The sequence below is a fragment of the Copadichromis virginalis genome, linkage group LG3 (assembly GCF_057382275.1).
Source record: "Copadichromis virginalis isolate Kocher_CV1m ecotype Utaka linkage group LG3, C_Virginalis_male_GT1.1, whole genome shotgun sequence".
NCBI lineage: Eukaryota > Metazoa > Chordata > Actinopteri > Cichliformes > Cichlidae > Copadichromis > Copadichromis virginalis.
Window position 1 is genome coordinate 8,271,192 of NC_140620.1, and position 18,897 is coordinate 8,290,088.

The following is an 18,897-nucleotide window of genomic DNA, read 5'->3' on the forward strand; positions in this document are numbered from 1 at the left end:
ACCGCTCACACTACAGTTATGATACCAGGCCTCTAGTTTAAACTTGTGAATTTAGGGATTTTAAAATGAAAACATCATCAAAGTTAAAGGACATGATCTTAGCGGGTATCACATTTACAATGTGTTATGTTTTTTATTCGGTCCTCCTCACTGCCCATCATCAACATGACTCAGAGACACTGAAGAAAGCTAGCACCCTCCAGGAAGTAAACCAGATCGAAAGACGTCATATTTTACTTTTTTTTTAAACATTTATTTATTGGTTTTAACCGGTTTTACATGGTGCACCGTGAACATTAAAAAAATAATAAATAAATAAAAAAGTACCACAACAACAACAACAGAAAGAACATAGTAATAGAAACGAAAACAAAGCAAACCATAACAGAAGGGAAGGACAGATATACAAATCAAGTTAGAGTTTCTTCTTAATGTATAAGTTATTTTCTCCATAGATAGTATAGATGTCAGTCCATTAAGCCACTGAGATACTCCACATATTTTTGGATTTTTCCAGCCCATAGCAATACAGCGCTTGGCTTCCAAAAGTCCAGTCGTTAACAGAGCTCTGTTGTTTGCAGCAGGTACAAAATTATTCGGGTATATGTATTTAAAGTACATATTTTAGGATGAAGTGGAATCACATCACCAATAATTTGACTCAACAGATTTATTACCTTTTCCCAAAAGATTGGACACTCCCATATGCAGTGACCCTGTCCACTCCACCTTTAATACAGGTGTCTGGGGGTTTGAATTGAAATAATGCATTTTTGACAGTGTAAGATATTGTCTTGTTAACCATTTATATTGAAGTAGTCGTGATTGCACATTAATTGTGTGACTCTGGGCCAAGGAGCATGATTTATACCACTTGTCATAAGATATATCCATTTGCAAATCATTCCTCCATGCCTCTAACATAGACTGTGTTGATTCTTTGGAATTTTTCATAAATAATTTATACAATGCAGAAACTCGGCCTCTCCCATTTAGATGCTTTATAACTGAGGAGTAGGTGGGGATTTCTAAGCTGTCACCTTGTGTGGTTGAGATAAAAATTTCTTAATTGAAGAAATCATATTTTACCTTTAAAACATTTTACAGCAAACATGACGGTGAGCTGAGGCAGTGTGGGCGTGGCCAGTGGCTGGATTAACATCCATTTAACAGTCTTAATCACATATCATCCCACTGATGAGCAGGAACATCTTCTGTTTTTTCTACTGACTGCCACCCTGTCATGGTGCTGTGCTTGGCGACCAGCTGTTCTCCAGCAGTCTTGAACAAAGACTCAGACATTAATGTGTTTGTGGTGAGAAACTTTAATAGTTTATTATTACAGCGCAAAACCTGTGTAATACACACACAGTCACAGCTGTCATGTCTGAAAATACAAGTCATTGCAGAGCTGCAGGAAAACCTTTAAATGTCCCAAAATATTTTACTTAAAAGCATTTTTTTTAAAAACCCACGAAGTGCTGCATAATAAGACCAAACATGCAAAATCCCAGTAAAGATACACCAGCAAAGCTGACACTCTGAAGACACACCCCCTGCTTTTATACTGGTTACTGGAGCTTCAGGAGGGGCCAATGATGTCACAGAACAGCAGCCAATCAGAGACAGTAGGATGAAGGTCCTCCATAAGGCAGAGTGCGTCCTCACTTTCCTGTTCAGAGACAAACATCAGCAATTGCAGCTCAGATCTGGTGACCTTTGACCTTTCCTAACACACACATGTATGTGCTCTGTGACTCAGCTGACACACGTCTTACCTTTTAGCTTCCTCCAAAGGAGCAGAACTAATACCAGAACCAGGCACGGACAAAATCGCCATAGGTTAGGGACCAGGTGTAGTCGAACTCGACCTCCTCATCTTCCTCTATTGATTTACTGTTAGCAGGAGGGATTTTTTTCTTGGTAGTTTGGGGGCTTGTAGTACTGGGAGCATGAGTGGTTGTTTTAGGGGTAGTAGGAGGAGGATCTGTGGGAGGATCTGCAGGAACAATGACAAAGATGGTTCAGTCAGTTTATTATCTGGTCAGCTCATCAGTTCCAGTAGTCTGTGGAAGCTTCCTCACTGATAGACAGAGCTGTCTGAATTCTTGAAAGACTAAAGAAAGGATCTTCAGGTTACACTGAGGATACACTGAGACTATCTGTCATGAAAGTCTTTATTTATGGACTTTATCAGGCACAGGATGGAGAGGAGTGCAGTGACGGTCTGGGCGTACCCATCTTCTTCTCTCATATTCATCTCAAGACCGCAGACAGAAATCAGCATTATAGAATAAACGAGTTAGATCAGGATCAACTGCAGACGATTGGATCGAGGGATTCTGCCTATCCTGAGTCCTCTCCTATACTGTACTCACACACATGACTGCAAGCCTGCCTACAATACCAATGGACAGGTGTGTCAACTGTGGTGGGCCCGATCAGCAGAGGAGATGGTCTCATTCCAAACAGACTCCCTGCATCTTTCACAGCAGCAATGAGATGTGCTTTTCTCTGTGGTTAAACCTTAGTGACTCACATTTGTGTGATTCATTCAAATATTCTCCTCTTGAAAGAGAAACATGGGCCTGAAAAGAAACTAATGTTCACATCTGTCAGTCACAACCTGACACTGAGTCTCTTTAGTGAATCCAGCAGTTTTAAAGTCAAATAGAGGTTTTGTGCCACCACAGTGAAGATGGACTTCTTTGTTCCTTCTTTAATATTCCAACCTTTGTAATGATGGGATAATTTTCTCTGGCTGCTCTGTTTATGTGACCTGAATACATTAAGAGAACATGTATCGATAAAGTAAGATATAACCTACCACCTTTCATTGATCTCTAAGACATTTCTACTAAAGTACAGGAAAAGAGGTTGAATAAGAAAGATCATTGCACTGACCTCTGACTGTCAGCCTGCTTTCATGAGTATGTGGATGATCCTCAGTGGAGCACGAGTAGAGACCTTCATCAGACTTCTGAACATTAGTGAGGGTCAACGTTCCTTCAAGATCAGATCCAATCATGTCCCCATCTTTATAGAAATAAGACTTCCTCGATTCACCGTCTCTGGTTTGACAGAGCAGAGTCACATTACTTCCTGTCCACACAGGAGATGAAGGGATGTCCAGGATCAGGGAACCAGCTGACCAACAGAGACACAAACAGAGTGATACAGAGACAGACTTCCACCAACACACAGAGTCATACAGACACAGCTGGAACATCTGTACCTGAAACAGTGATGTTGACTTCATCACTACGCTGCCCAGATGAGCTTTCACAGAAGTAAGCTCCATCAGAGGGGTTACGCAACTTGAGTTGACACAGAGAATTTTTAAGAACAAGGCCTTCAGCTGCTCCACACCTCTCAGTGACTCCTCCTCTGGTCCTCTTCACTGTCCATCCATCAACTCTTTGTTCATCATCATCATCACAAGACAGAATCGCTAGAGCACCACCACTGAAGAACTGCTTGTGATCTGGAGTTACACTCAGAGAGACTGAAGGGCAGACAGATACACAGACAGACTAAATGTATTTGTGTTCTTGTTGGAGTCTCACTGATGGTTTTCACTTCCATCTACTCACCTCCAGAAACAGTCAGTGCAGAGAGATGCAGCACACACACACCTGCAACAGGAGGACAGAGGTCACTGAAGGTCAGAGGTCACTGAGGGTCAGAGAAAGTGTGACTGTGTACTACAGGGGTGGGGAACTCCAAGCCTTGTGTTCTGCAGGTTTCACATGTGTCCTTGATCTAACACAGCTGATTTAAATAGCTAAAACATCCTCAACATGTCTTGAAGTTCTGCAGAGACCTGGTAATAAAATAATCATTGGAGTCAGGTGTGTTGACCCAGGGTGAGATATAAAACCTGCAGATATCAAACCTGAGATATCAAACTCCAGGCCCTCGAGGCCTGGAGTTTGACACCCCTGGTGTACGAGCTTCATTCTCTTAAATCCTACATGATTCATCAACAGAGGTGGGCATTACCAAAGTAAAAATACTTCGTTACTGTAATTAAGTGCACTCGGGTAAAAGTGGGCGGGGCAATAAGTCACACTACTTCAGCATCTAGCTAGCCCTGCTGAAGAGGAGCGAGCATAAAGGGATTAACAGTTTATTATAAGTCAGGTCATTTCAAATGCAGCGTTTCTATGAGCACAACAAACATCAGCAAACACACAAACTGTTTGTGTGCAGTTTGTCTCACAGTGTGTTACAGTTAAAGGTCCAGCTGCTGTATTTCAAAGAGAGGAAAGAAAGAGAGCTAACGTCACTCAGAGATGGAGAAAGATAAGAAGATAAGAAAGAAGCACATGAGAGGACGTAGAGAGCTTAGATTTAAGGGAAGGACTTATGCTCCACACTCCATCCATGGAGTGTTGTGTGCTCTGTCTGGATGGGTAAGGCAAGCAGTGCTTTAATCTACATATGGGGCGACCGTGACTCAGGGGGTTGGGAAGCGTATCTGTAACTGGAAGGTTGCCGGTTTGATCCCCCTCTCTCTGTCCTGGTCGTTGAGTCCTTGGGGAAGACACTTCACCTACTGCCTACTGGTGTTGGCCAGAGGGGCCGATGGCGCGATATGGCAGCCTCGCTTCTGTCAGTCTGCCCCAGGACAGCTGTGGCTAAAACTGTAGCCACCACCAGTGAATGAACAGTGGAATTGTAAAGTGCCTTGGGTGCCTAGAAAAGCGCCATATAAATGCAATCCATTATTATTATTATTAAATCTGAAAAGACATTAGACATAAAATGGACCATCATAATCTCCTGTCATCACAGACAGCGCCATCATAAAGCTGCTCATCTCTTAGTGAACAGGCATGGTGACAGATTAGATTCCTCTTGGCCAACATTATGATGATGTAGAGCAGATAGCATTTGAAAAGGGTGTTAGTTTATAATTTCAATCATTATTGGTGATACAGCAGATATTTACCCAACTACAGAAGTGATAATATTTTAGTTCAGTTCATTTTTATTTCAAACACATACATTCACCAACATTTCATAATATCATCCCATGCAGTTGTTTGAAAGGGAGTAGGCAGAAGTATATACTTATTTAACTCTGACCCCTTAGGTTGACATCTTAATCATTTCTTCATCATTCTATCTAAACACACACACACACACAATTGTTTTCTCATATTCAAGTAAAAATATATTTAGATTTACTGATTTGCAAAAGAAAATAAACATCACTTTGACTACTGTGTTCACTGTAAACCCGAATCAGTTGACTGAACTTAAAACATTTGTGGAAACTGATTACCTCAAAAGTTTTAAGTACACAAACTCATCTTTTCTAAGTATGGGGTACTCAAAATTTGTATTTATTGTTAACTTAAAAATTTTAAATTATATTTTTATTTTATTAATTGAGCTTTACTTAAAAACTATATACTTTAATTTTAATATTTTTGTGTTTTTTGTAGTTTACTATTTTGATCCAACACAATGCAATTATATTACAAACTAAACGCAAATTATATGATTATTAATTAAAAGATATTTATTTTTAAATGTTTGAGTGTAGACTAGTAAAAAAAAATTAGAGAAATTCATTTACTTTACATTTTGTTTATTTAACATTTTTTATGGAAATGTAAAAACATCACTTAGTGTTTTTATAAAACCACTAACATGGACATTGGCACCATAAAGTGAGCATTATAAATTCAATGTAGAACATGTATCTTTTTATAAAATCACAAAGGACAACATCAGTCCTAATTGAATCTTTCTCAAAATACATAAATTCAAAATAAAAAGTCAAATACTAATCACTTTTGTTTGAAAAAGAAATGAAAAACAATTTTATAAAATGGGTACAAATAAAGATGATCATCTTCCAAATAACCAGAGCAAAGTTAGGTAAACTGATGGAGTTAAATCCACCCAAAGTCTGTAGTAAACTTAAAGTGCTTTAAATAAAGTGCTTAAAACAAAGTGCTCAGTAACAGAGTGCATGTCCTAACAAACATTGCCTTATATTCCTTCCAGAACTACTCTTTCAGCAACAAATCATTTTTAAGAGCATGTAGGCAGGGTTTCAGAGGTTTGCCGTCAACAAGCCCCATGAAGATTTTTTGGACAAAGGTAAATGTGTGAATGAGCTTCCTGGGGTAGTCTAAATGCAGAGCATAGATCAAGCCAAACAATAAGGCAAATGCATCTGCAAATCTGGGAATATCACGCATCACCAAGTCGCCTTCCACCACAATGGCCATGCTTGAGGAAGTAAAATGGACTGGACTGGTCTGGGAAGCGCCGTCGGTAACCACTGTGAGAAGGGCAACTGGAGTGTCAATGAGGGTCGACTCATCCAATGTGTCCGCCTGGAATAGACACAGTATCAATAAGTAAGGTTGGTTTGAGAGAATGTGACAAGCAAGACCTGTAATCTAGCAAAAAATTCAGCAGTGTAGTGGGTTGTAACGGGTTAGGGTACTCTACTTTTTTGAAAAATGTACATTAATGCGTTAGCTTCTTGCATTACATAATTAGTATGTTTGTTATTTTTCTAAAAAAAAAAAAAAAAAAAAGAAGTCATTTTTTATTTTATGACTTTATCTCAAAAAGAAACTAAATCTTGACTTCAGCCTTGTTTTTGGGGCCACCTGCAGCGTAGCCGAACTGCTGTGATACGCCTGTGCCCTGCTCCTGACCCTGTGTGTGTGTGTGAGGGTTTTCTAAAGAGAGGGTATTTTGTTTGTACAATTTGGTAGCTGCTAGGGTATTAAATTGTATTTAAAAAAATCCATGGTGTTTTATCTCACTGGCAGAATTTAAGTGATGCAAAAATACACTTACATTACATGTCTTAAAGAATTCTGGGTCCTCCTCCCGCAGGTATACAGGAAGGGCACGAAGTACTGCAGTGCGTTTCACGTTGATATCAGGCGCCTCCTAAAAAGGGAAAAGAAAAGTTCATTTAACGCAAAGTTTTCAGGTGTCATTCTTTTGGGGAGAATACATGTTTATGAAACTGCATGACATGTGACTCTACATAATTTTGGAGACATTTCTTTTAAGACACAACCTTTCTGTCTCTTATGACAAAGAGTCTGTATCTTACTCATTTGACAAAAATCCTACACAGTATTTTAAAGTAACATACCAGATCAGAGCTGTAATCTGTATAAAACACAGATGTTCAAAGCAAGGAAAAATTGAGTTTTTATCAGTGAAACTTTTAATTTGTGTTAATTTTATCATTATCAATATTCACCTGAAGATCATAATGATTCAGGATGGTTCGCAGAGCCTCTGATATCTTGCCAGTCCGTGCAGCCTTCTGTCTGTATAGAGCCATAAGTCGTGGTGTGTGTCTGTCAAGTTCAGCGTAGAACTGGTCAGTGATAATTATATACTCAGCCATCATTACAGCTTTCAAAAATTTCAAAAGTACACTGTACATTTCATGACAAAATAAACACTTAGCATGGTAAAAAAAAAACTTACAATTACTGCTGTTTACTTTGAGTGCAGTCTTGAATTCTATGGCCGATCATCCAACAGTCCAAAACATAGGTAAGAATTTCAGATGTTACAAAGTCACAGGCCATCATTCCATTTAGTCATGGTAAACAGTAACCCTCTTTTAGTTTTAAGTTTTTACCATATAATCAACATTGTCTCACCATGTATAAATTCTGTTAAGTTGGAAAAAAAAAAAGAAAAAAAAAAAAAGCAAAGAAAACATATGAATTTACACTGCAGTTATTTTAAAAAACCAAGCCAAACTGCGGGATAAATCTTTGCAAAGACACATTGTTATGCAATAGTACATAATACATCAGTGAGATACTTGTAATATTACACAGAACTTCTACTTACAAACTACTTCTTTTACAGGCTGCTGCTTAAGATTGAAGTTGCCACTGCTAGCTAAGTCACTTTTGAATGATGCTAATGAGAAGAAGAAAAAAACCCGGCCAAATAATGAGGCTGCTGTTGTAAAAACGCCAACTTTCTTGCGTTGGCAATGGGTCGTTAAAATATCACTAAGACACTTTCTTTATATGCAATTCTTATTAAAACTGTGTTTTAATCGGTTAAAACTGTAAAACTGACGATATCATCGGTTTGAAAAAGAGCGCGAACAACAGCGAACAACAATTCACTACCTGGGTCTGTGCTGTTTAACACAACAGCACATTCAAAAACAAGTTAATGGCTGCAACATATTAATATACTAGCTTTTTTACGGAAAAAATAAACATAACGAAGGTTCCGTTTTACTTACAAGTTTCTCCAAATGTGCTCTCCGGTCGCTCGAGAAGGGCAGCCATATTGAACAGAATTTTCTGTCAACGTCGTTCAGGTTAGAGAGAAAACGCCATGACGTCATGACGTACAAATGCGGAGCTCGAAAAAAAAAACATTTACTCAAAAATCATAATTAAAAAAGCAGTATTTACTCTTAACTTCTAAGCCATGTACAATTATAACTGTTTGAATCGTTAAGAGAACAGAAAAGTTTTAAGTTTTTTCAACTTTGTGACGCATTTTAATTGTTGTATCCACAAACTTTATAAGTCAGGTGGACTGTTGGGGTTTACAGTGTTGGGTTACTTGCATTTTCTTCATTCTTATACTTATTTAAAATTTATTTTTTGAGTTTAGAGGGAAGTGGAATTTAGAAATACAAAGAGGAAGAACAACTTTGAAAAGGATGTCTATTTCAGCAGCGGGAGTTAAATTCTAGAATGAGTTAAAAGAAGAAATAAAGGTCAGTAGTGATATAAACCTTTCCTTGCCTTATATATTATTTGCACTGTTTTAAACTTCACCAGATCCTGGAATTTTATAGCTTGCGTCTTAATAAAGAGTACGTTTGTGTGAGCCCTATACCCCTCCTGATTTATTAATCTAATAGCCCTTTTCTGCATTATGATTATAGTCTGAATATTACTTTTATATGTATTTCCCCAAACCTCTACACAATAACTCATATATGGTATTAGTAAAGCATAATATAGCATGTACAATGCTTTCCTATCCAGAAATTGTTTTGTTCCCAGAGAAAGCAATGCCCCGAGCTAACTTTACCCTCACATAAGTGATGTGTGATTTCCAACAGGCCTTATGACCAATGATCACACCAAGAAATGTTATGGTATTAACCCTTTCTAGATATACATTATCAACACAAATTTCAATGTTAATGTTTTCTTATAATTTCCAAATAACATAAATTTTGTTTTATTTAAATTTAATGACATTTTCTTTTTATCTAACCCCTTCTTTAATGTGTTTAACTCCTGTGCGATCACGTCCAAAACCTCTTGCAATTCCACACCTCAACAAAGTATATTGGTATCATCTGCAAATATTTTAGTAACTTCGATATTTTACAAATATCATTTATATACACAATAAATATTTTTGGACCCAATACTGATCCTTGAGGTACTCCACATTCAATATTCACCACTTTAGATTTAAACTCATTTATTTCTACATATTGCTGTCGATCCATCACATAGCTTTTTATCCAATCCAATACTACACCCCTAAACCCACATTTTTCCAGTTTGATTATTAGAATTTCGTTACCCAGGGTAACCATTAACCTATCTCTAATAATCGACTAAGCACCACAGGCCTTCAAGTTGGCTGTAGTTAAACCTTTACTCTCTAGACCAGCGGTCCCCAACCTTTTTTGGGCCACGGAGCGGTTTCTGTCCGACAATGTTTTTACGGGCCACCCTTTAAGGTGTTGTGGATAAATACAACAAAATAAAACCAGTACCAGTACCTAAAATAGAAGATTTGGTCATAACTCACGCGAGAAAAGGGCCATGGAAACCGAGTTACTGATAAAAATGATAAAAATATAGAGATAAAAACCCTGAAAACCATAAATTTCACACCTGAGCCTCAACTCTCGAAGCTGGTATCAGTCTGTGGCCCAGGGGTTGGGGACCGCTGCTCTAGAGCCTTAGCCAATTATACGCCAGTATCCAACCTTCCTTTTATATCAAAGAGTAGTTGTCACACAGCTAACAGATCATCTACAGAGGAATGGTTTATTTGAAGAGTTTCAGTCAGGTTTCATCACAGCACAGAAACAGCTTTAGTGAAGGTTACTAATGATCTTATCTGATAGTGGACTCATGTCAGTGTTTTGAACAGGTTATAAAACAACAGTGTAAGAACAGTTTCATGGTGTAAGATGCCAGTTTTGACAAGTACAGACTAGCGGAGAGTCGTCTGGATTATCAGTGTAACGGTCTCATCCTTCTCTTTCTCTTTCTGTGTCCTTTACATTAGAAACTGTCAATCCCACCCCCGCATCACCCTGACTCGTATCATGAACAGGCTTGTGTCCACATGAACGTGCAGACTTTCCATTGGAAAAACTAAAAAAAAAAACAGTCTTTTTACATAAAATGCACAAAATCGATCTCCAGCACTGTCACAGGAGGTGCTGATCAATAAAGCCTGTAAACGGTAACAAAGCACATGTAGCATGAAGCCAAATAAAGGCACACAGCTCTGATGCATAAAGACTTGTGAGCACAGAAGCAGAGTTTATGACAACCTTCTCTCTGGAAGACGTTTTTCCAAACTCTGTGCTCACTGCTCTAAACGAGCATTTACATGTGGATGAGCTCAAAGTTTACAGACTCTCTAACAGAGTTTAGAGTCAACTGAAGTTCATGCACACACACTCTGATCCAGGTTAGAAACCCAAAGGAACAAACCCGCTGTCCACCACACCTGTGGTATTTTAGAAACTTTCAGAAAGTCCAAGCACACAGAGGCTGAACATAAACCCTGTAAACATCTCTGTGTGTTTGTGTAAAGGAGACACACACACTGAAAAAGCAGCTCCTTCAGAGTGTGTGTTGGATCAGAGGTTGGAAATTCTTCTTACCGTGCAGCAGGATCACAGACAGCAGTCTCATTTTCATCCTCACAGTCCCATTACAGAGCTCCTCACTGCCTCCGACCTCACCCTCCTCTCAGGAGACTCTCAACAGGAAGCTGTAGCACTCTGACAGGAGGCACCGCCACAATAAAAGCTGTCCTAGATAAACACCTGTGCCAGTCGCTTCCTGTTCATGTGTTTCAGACACGTACAAGTTAACTTAATAAGCTAAGTTAGGCCTCCCAGCCACAGCCAACACTGGATTCGTCTTCAAGTTTTCTTTCTGTTGTTGTAATACTGTATTCACCTTACAATATAAAGCACCTTGAGGTTGTGATTTGGCACAATATGAATAAAACTGGAGACAAAATTACTGACAAATTTATAGATGGTTCAACATGAGCCGTTCTTAAACTTTGCTGGAAGAAAGTGAGGAGAGAAACAAAGAGCTTTGGTTGGACAGTGAGTCAGAACTCAAACTGGGAGAGGTCAGCATAAGCAGTGTTGGCCAAGTTACTTTCAAAAAGTAATTAGTTACACTTAGTAGTTACTTCTTTAACAAAGTAACTGAGTTAGTAACTGAGTTACAATATTTTAAACCTAACTAATTACTAGGAAAAGTAACTATTGCGTTTCTTAAAAAAAATAACTTTAACCCTCTGGGGTCCAGGGTATAATCAGCCGTTTTTGACTGCTTTTGATGTTTCCTCTACATTTCAACTTTAAAAACTATTTACTTTGCCTTGTTTGGTATCATTCTTTTCAGCACAACCTCACATGTCTGAATTTACTGTTATTACTTCATTGGCATAATGTATTAACACAATTGATCTAAAATCAGACAAAAAAATTCTGCGTAGAAAAAAGTTTTTTTTTTTTTAAGGTAACAAGCACAAACATGTTTAATGAATTATATTTTATTTTCAACTTGAAATTAAAATATAAATTGTACATTTTAAAAACCTATGCACAAGTTTTGTAAATAACAAAAATATTTTCAGCTATTTACCTAAAAATGCAGCTGTTGTGGAAGTTTTCCATTGAATAAAGCCTGCAGACGAGCAGCGAGTGGTAGCTAACATTCTTTAATCAAAACACACAAAGAAAAGAAAACCAAGCTTGTGGAGACCCTGCATGACCGCAGGGCAGGTCAGCAGAGTCTCCCTGAGCCTAGCATGGCTCTCAGTTAAATACTTTCTTCAGGAACAAAAGGCAGTACACAGCTGTTTCACACTCCCTTGCTACCTCCCAGAGTCCTCGAAGAGACAAAAGTTTCTTCCTGTGGAGCTGTCTGCTTCCCCCAACTTCCTTACCAGACCCCCACCATTTGTCTTAATGTACAATAAAATACTGTGATTAATACATAAGTAAAAGAAATTCCTATACACAGCTAAGGTAAATTTTGATAACCATTTAAAACTGTTTACAGAACAATCAGGTGTTCTGCATCAAATAGGATTTTTTTTTTTTTTTTTTTTTTGCCTGTCCCGTTTGGCTCTTTTGCATCAGAATTATTGTCTAAAGGCGAAGAAAGATGCCCAACGGATTTACTTTACAAAATTGACCATCCCAGCCTTGCCGTAATGGTCCATTTGATTCACCTTTTATTGTTTATTTTATTTTCACTTGCTGAATACGGGACAGACTTGACTGGAGGAAAGAAGGGGAGAAAGAAAGAGGGAAAGAAAAACAGCTAAGAAGAGGGACGGGGGAGAAGGGCAAAAAACAAAAACCAACAGAATAAGCAGAGAAAAAAATGCATCTATCGATCACCTGGATCACCTGTTGAGAAAGAAAAAAGAAAACAAGCAGAAGAGAACAAGAGTAATAGAATAAACAACATCACAATGATATATGGGAATATGACAGTAAATACTAAATATTAAATATTATTGTACAGCACATAAGATCGACAGCACACAGTGTGCTTTTTCAAATTGGATTTCACACAAATTATTTGTGCCACTGCAAAAAATAGTTCCTGTCTATCAGATAAAGGGGAACATCACAGCCTGATACCTGCAGGCCTGAAAGCAGGAGGTGTATCACTCCTCCTGTTTTCCACCTGGAGACAGCGTTTACACTGCCATCACTCCTAAAACTTACTCCTGTTCCTAAACAAGTCAAGTCAAAGTAAACTTTATTGTGAGCTCAGCTATATACAGTGAAGTATATAGAGATATGAGATGACAAGGCTCCAGTTACATCAGTACAAAAAAACCAAACAAATAGATAGAAAAGGAATAAGAAAATAAATATACACTTAAGACTAAGGATTAAAGGATCAAAAGAAATTAGAATTTGAAATCTACAATTTACAGTTTAATGATTTGAAGTGGCTTTGAAGAGAAGTTTTTTGTTTTGTTTTGGTTTTTTTTGCCTCTCCCGTTTGGATCTTGAGCAATCAGAATTGTTGTCTGAAGGCCAAGCAAGTATGACTAATGTATAATCCAATTTCTAAGGTATGCACGCCAAGGCCTAGAAGACAAGGGGACAGTTTACTTCGTGCTATAAAAAATGGAAACCTTAATCTTTGATCTTCCAACTTTATTTTTCTGTTATGGTTTTAGAGTCTCTGTTTATTAAGCCATAATTTAGAAATCACCCTGTTGTGAGACAAGGGTACGCTGGGAGTGAATATGGCATTATACAAGCAGAGTGTTTTGACTGTATTAGTAGATCTAAGAAATACACCTGTTATTGGTTATTAAAAAGAGTTAGCCGTGGTGCAGGTTTAATTTATAATTGTTGCATGAACTGGTCAGGAATTACAGACAGCTTTATACCGGTAGTGCAGGCATTTTTTACTTAAGTAGAAGTATAGCTGCTAGTGGGAGAAATACTCGAGTAAAAGTTTTTATAATGTATGGGCTCAGAAATGTGCTCAAAGTAAGAAAGTCAAAGTAGTAACCTAACTGAATATTGTGCTATAATAAAATACTATTAGTAGGTGATACTACAAACCATACTCTGGTGGTAAAAAGGCCCAAGAGGCTCAGAGGCACATTTGGCTGCCAGGGTTAGAGCTCAGAGACCCGGAGCCTAGTGGTTGGGCTAGCAACATTGTCTGGTAAAAGAGTCTAACATCCAGGCGTTACATGGTGTTGCAGCTGATAGAAAAGAAAAGAAAAAAAAACAAAAAAAACCCCAAAAAAAACCACGTAAACTAACCCCCTTGTTTAGAGGTGATTGTCAGATTGCTGGGTTTTTAGAGACTCTAAGCTTGTTCTACATTGCTTTAAGTGATTTTCAGAGCTGTTGATGTATTAAACACTGTCCATAGAAACATGGATCAACTCTGTTTATGGCATTGAGTGTTAAATTGTGTCAGTTTCAATAAAGCCTGCAAAATTCTTGCATTTATACTGGTGAGCAAAGAAAAGTCAGACGCTAGTTGTACTATTGAAAATCTGTTTCATAAAAACCACGTAAACTGACTTTTTCTGATATCAAAACAGTTTGTGTTGTTAATCCTGAATGATTCTTGGTCACAACGTTGTACTCCACACACTTTTGGAAAATCGCATAGTGATAAGGATTCTGAAAGGGACTCAAGCGCAGACCAGGTTTTCCATTATGCGAAAGACAGTGCATTTATTTACAGTGGACACAATCACCAAGTGGCAGTGAGCGAGAGAGGGAGGAGGGAGAGAGCAAAAAACCAAAACAAACATATTGCCTAATAGAGGATCGGCAAGCGAGGCTCAGGGACCATGACAGTACCCCCCCCCCTCCTCAACGGGACCCACCAGGCTTACCAGGATGAGACCGGTGGAAGGCCAGTAGCATATGCTTGTCCAGGTGGCGGCCTGCGGAACCCAGGAGCGTTCCTCAATGCTAGAGATGGCACGATACCACTTTTTTATGTCCGATACCGATACCGATATCATAAATTTGGATATCTGCCGATACCGATATGAATCCGATATAGTGTTTTTTAATCAACAAAACTGTTTTTTAAAATATCTTGCTGCATTTTGCAAGTCTGTAAGTTCATACTCAAGTTTAAAACAACAACTACACTAAAGCTATTCTGTTATATCTGTATACAAAAAAGATATTTCATAGTTCAGCAATACTGATCAATCTAATAAACTTAAACCTACACCATCCTCCCTATTCTGGTATTTTAAAGAGTACTTAGCGTAAATATTAAGCAACCTAACTAATAGGGTTCCAACTCCCAGCAACAACAAAGATAAATAAATAAAAAATAAGGAACCACCCCTTACGCGCCACCTCATGATGCTTAATCGACGTAATCAACCTTAATTTGATGCAGTGTGAAAAAAAATGCACAGAAATCAATTATTTTTCAAGAAATATTAAATAGATTCAACATCTTTCTTCAACAAAATTGCAGACTGCACAGATGGTACCTTCCCAAAGTAAAAAGTACTATAGCTTACTAGGGTATATATTAGACTTAATAGTCACTATATACAGTAATTGACTTCTATTCATTTTACATCAAATTAAAACTTTGGGTGTCAGATAATTATTTATTAAAAGCTAGACATTTTAAATGAGAATAAGAAAGAAAAGTATGTCTTTGTGCCCCCTTTTCCCTGTTCATGCCCTATTGGCCCCCCTGGCTAAACTTTGCTAGATCCGCCCCTGCACAGTTACAGCCGTCAGCTGCGTAGAAAAAGATCCTGGTGTAGAAAGTAATATTAAATAAATTCTGACAACAGCTTATCAAGCTTAAACGTTCTGCTGTTGTTCAGCCGCTGGTTTCCTCTTTCTGGTGCAAAGTGGGCCAAAAACAAACTAGAGAGACGGACTCGTGACAGAAAAGCCGATCAGCTGATCATTAAGCAGTTTCACGATTGAAGTAGCAGCCGCAGAGCGAGACGCAGTTGCTTGTTAAGCTTAACGTGGGAATGCTTTACAAACATTCAGAGATGGACTCACACAGTTGCTTTACTTCTCTCGGGGATAACTTTGTCGGAGATGAAATGCCAGGTTGCTAGCGAAGCTCCACATGCTATCCAGACCACCGACAGGTCCCGCATGCCACAGCCGCTCTATCACGTGATGCATACTGCTCTGACGTGCTAACGTTCTGAGGTGAGTTACGCCGTGTTGCAAGTTTTGTGAGGTGCTTTCGTGACATTTAATGGATCGGATTACATTTTTTATTTTTCTCCGATATCTGATCCAGTAATTTAGGTCAGTATCAGACCAATACCGATACGTAATATCGGATCGGTCCATCTCTACTCAATGCCATAGCACTCCCAGTCCACTGGAAGCCACGCCCGCGGCGGCGAGAGTCCATAATCCATGAGATGGAATAGGCGGGCAAGCCATCCACGAGCCGGGTGGGAGGAGGGGGCCTGGAAGGAGGGCACAGAGAGCTACTCCGGACAAGTTTAATTTGGGAGACGTGGAACAAATCGTGAATCCTCATGTTGCCTGGCAGCTTGAGTTTCAGAGACAGGGTTAACCAGCGCCGAAATCTCAAACGGACCAATGAAGTTTGGGGTGAGTTTTTTTGATTTGGTCCTGAGAGGGACAAAGCGTGTGGACAGTCATACCTTTTGTCCCACGGTGTATGCCTGAGCTGGTGTGCAGTGGGGATCCGCAATCTGTTTGTTACGGTCCTTGGTGCGCAGCAACGCTGCCAGTGCTGCCCGCCAAGCTCGTCGGCACCTACTCAGATGAACCTGAACAGATGGTACAGAAAGCTCACCTTCGACAGAGGGGAAGAGAGGCAGCTGGAAACCCAAAGAGACCTCGAAGGGGGACCGAACGGTGGTGGAGAAGGTCAGACTATTATGGGCATACTCAATCCAGAGCAGCTCATCACTCCAGATGGACTGGTTGGTGGATGCTATGCACCGTAGCACTGTCTCAAGCTCTTGGTTGGCTCGCTCACACTGACCGTTGCTCTGGGGATGATAACCAAAGGTTAGACTGACCTTTGCCCCCAAAGAGGCACAGAATTACTTCCAGACACCAGTCCCAACTGGGGACCCCTGTCAGAAATGGGATCCCGTGCAAACGAAACACGTGGAGTGTGAGCAGCCGTGCAGTCTCCAGGGCTGTGAGAAGCTTGGGCAGAGCTATGAAGTGGGCTTTAGAAAAACGATCTACGATGGTAAGTATGACAGTGTTACCTGCTGATGGTGGCAGTTTGGTCACAAAGTCCAAAGCTATATGGGACCAAGGCCTGGAGGGAGTAGACAGAGGATTGAGCTGTCCGGCGGGTGGCTGATGAGATGGTTTATTCCAGGCGCAGGTCGCACAGGTGGAGACGTACTCCCGAGCATCTTTGTTCAGTGAGGGCCACCAGAAGTAGCGCTGGAGGAAATTGATACTGTGGTGGACCCCTGGGTGGCAAGTAAAGCGGGCAGTGTGGGCCTAGTGTAGTACTTGAGAACGTACCGATTGAGGAACAAAGAGCCGTTGGGCTGGTCCACCTCCCGGATCCGGTTCCGACACCTGAGCCTCCCAAACAGCTGCTTTGATCTCCCAGGAGATGGCGCCCACGACGCAGGTGGCGGGGAGAATGGAGGCGGGCTCAGTGTGCTCCTCCGAGGCTGAGAACTGAGGTGACAGGGCGTCAGATTTGATATTCCGGGATCTGGTTCTTGTGGTCCGTCCAAACAAGGAAGGGCTGAGCCGTGCCCTCCAACCAATGCCGCCACTCCTCCAAGGCTAGTTTTATCGCCAGCAGTTCCCGATCTCCAACATTGTAGTTTCTCTCTGCAGGGGACAGACGGCAAGAGAAGAAGGCATAAGGATGGAGCTTACCTTCCTTCTGTTATGATAGGACCGAGTTGGAGGCGTCAACCTCAACCACGAATGGTTGCGTGAGGTCAGGTTGAATCAGGGTGGGGGCCGCGGCAAACCATGTCTTGAGCACTTGGAAGGCCAACTGAGCTTCTTTGTTCCACTGAAAAGGAAGCTTGGGAGAAGTTAGCTGGGTCAGCGGCAAGGCAACTCGGCTGAAGTCCCGAATGAATCGCCGGTAGAAGTTGGCAAACCCAAGGAAACGTTGCAGTTGGCGCCAGTTTGGTGGTTCCGGCCACTCAACAACGGCTTTTACCTTCACAGGGTCCAGGCGGAGATCTCCTCGGTTGATTATGCACCCCAGGAATGCAATGGTGGAGACATGAAATTCACACATCTCTCTTAGACGAACAATTGGTTTTCGAGGAGGCGTTGCAGGACCTGTCTGACATGGTTCTCGTGTTCGGGCTGGTTCCTGGAAAACAATCAGGATGTCGTCTAGGTAGACAAAAACAAACCGCTTAACACTAGGAGTCCCAGGCTTCTACCTTTCTACCTTTAAAACCCGGAGAGCAGCCAAATGGCTGGTAGGCTTTTAGCTAAGCTTTAGCTTCAGCCAAGTGGAAGCTAAATTGGCTAGTCATTCATATGTAAATTAGGTTGTTACCTGGGAATTCTGGAGGGAGGGGAGTGGGGGTGTGTGATTGAGGGGGTGGGGGAGCTGCTAAAAGCTGTGAACTTCCTTTTGTGTTTCATCTTGATGCATTCTCAATCATCCAGGGAAATAAATCTCCAAAAGTCACCAACTTGGAGTGTTTCAGTTTGCCATCTTAGGGAGAAATCAACACACATGGGTGTATGTCCTTTGTTGCTGAGATTTATTGATAAAAACAGTACAAAAAACCAACCATTTGTACACATATTTACAAATAATAATAAAAAGTGAGTGAGTACATTTCAACATTATACCAGTGGTCTGATTGATGCCACAATGGAGCAAATCGAGCAAAGACTGATAAGTTCGCTGCAATTTCCAGTGTGTGGGGATCATTTGTCACCAACTGCATCATGTGCTACAACCCTGGTCTACATATCACCGTTGATGAACAGCTTTTCCCATCAAAGACTCGGTGCTGTTTCCTGCAGAATATTGCAAGTAAACCTGACAAGTTTGGGATCAAGTTTTGGGTGGCCTGCGACCTAAAATCCAAAACCACATCACATAACTACGATTATTTTCACTTAATTCTCACTCACTATGT

The 18,897-nt window shown here is 40.2% G+C and overlaps 2 protein-coding genes across 4 annotated transcripts; both read right to left on the reverse strand.

Annotated features, from left to right (window-relative positions):
• Positions 1-1,307: 1,307 nt before the first annotated feature.
• Positions 1,308-10,984, reverse strand: LOC146712574 (uncharacterized). The gene is made up of 6 exons (XM_085452211.1): positions 10,904-10,984; positions 3,594-3,635; positions 3,236-3,505; positions 2,905-3,147; positions 1,779-1,999; positions 1,308-1,672 (listed from the first exon to the last, which is right to left on the reverse strand). Exons 1-5 carry the CDS (start codon positions 10,938-10,940, stop codon positions 1,806-1,808), a joined length of 786 nt encoding a protein of 261 aa, XP_085308337.1. The 5' UTR covers positions 10,941-10,984; the 3' UTR covers positions 1,308-1,672; positions 1,779-1,805.
• Positions 5,583-8,495, reverse strand: LOC146712575 (uncharacterized). Of its 3 annotated transcripts, none has more exons than XM_085452231.1 (4): positions 8,267-8,495; positions 7,250-7,349; positions 6,832-6,927; positions 5,583-6,356 (listed from the first exon to the last, which is right to left on the reverse strand). In XM_085452231.1, the coding sequence occupies exons 2-4, from the start codon at positions 7,331-7,333 to the stop codon at positions 6,024-6,026; spliced, it is 513 nt and encodes a 170-aa protein (XP_085308357.1). In that variant the 5' UTR covers positions 7,334-7,349; positions 8,267-8,495; the 3' UTR covers positions 5,583-6,023. The 3 variants fall into 3 exon arrangements, with proteins under 3 accessions (XP_085308357.1, XP_085308358.1, XP_085308356.1); XM_085452232.1 differs by lacking the exon at positions 8,267-8,495 and adding an exon at positions 7,483-7,679; XM_085452230.1 differs by lacking the exon at positions 8,267-8,495 and having other exon boundaries at positions 7,250-7,457.
• Positions 10,985-18,897: the final 7,913 nt, after the last annotated feature.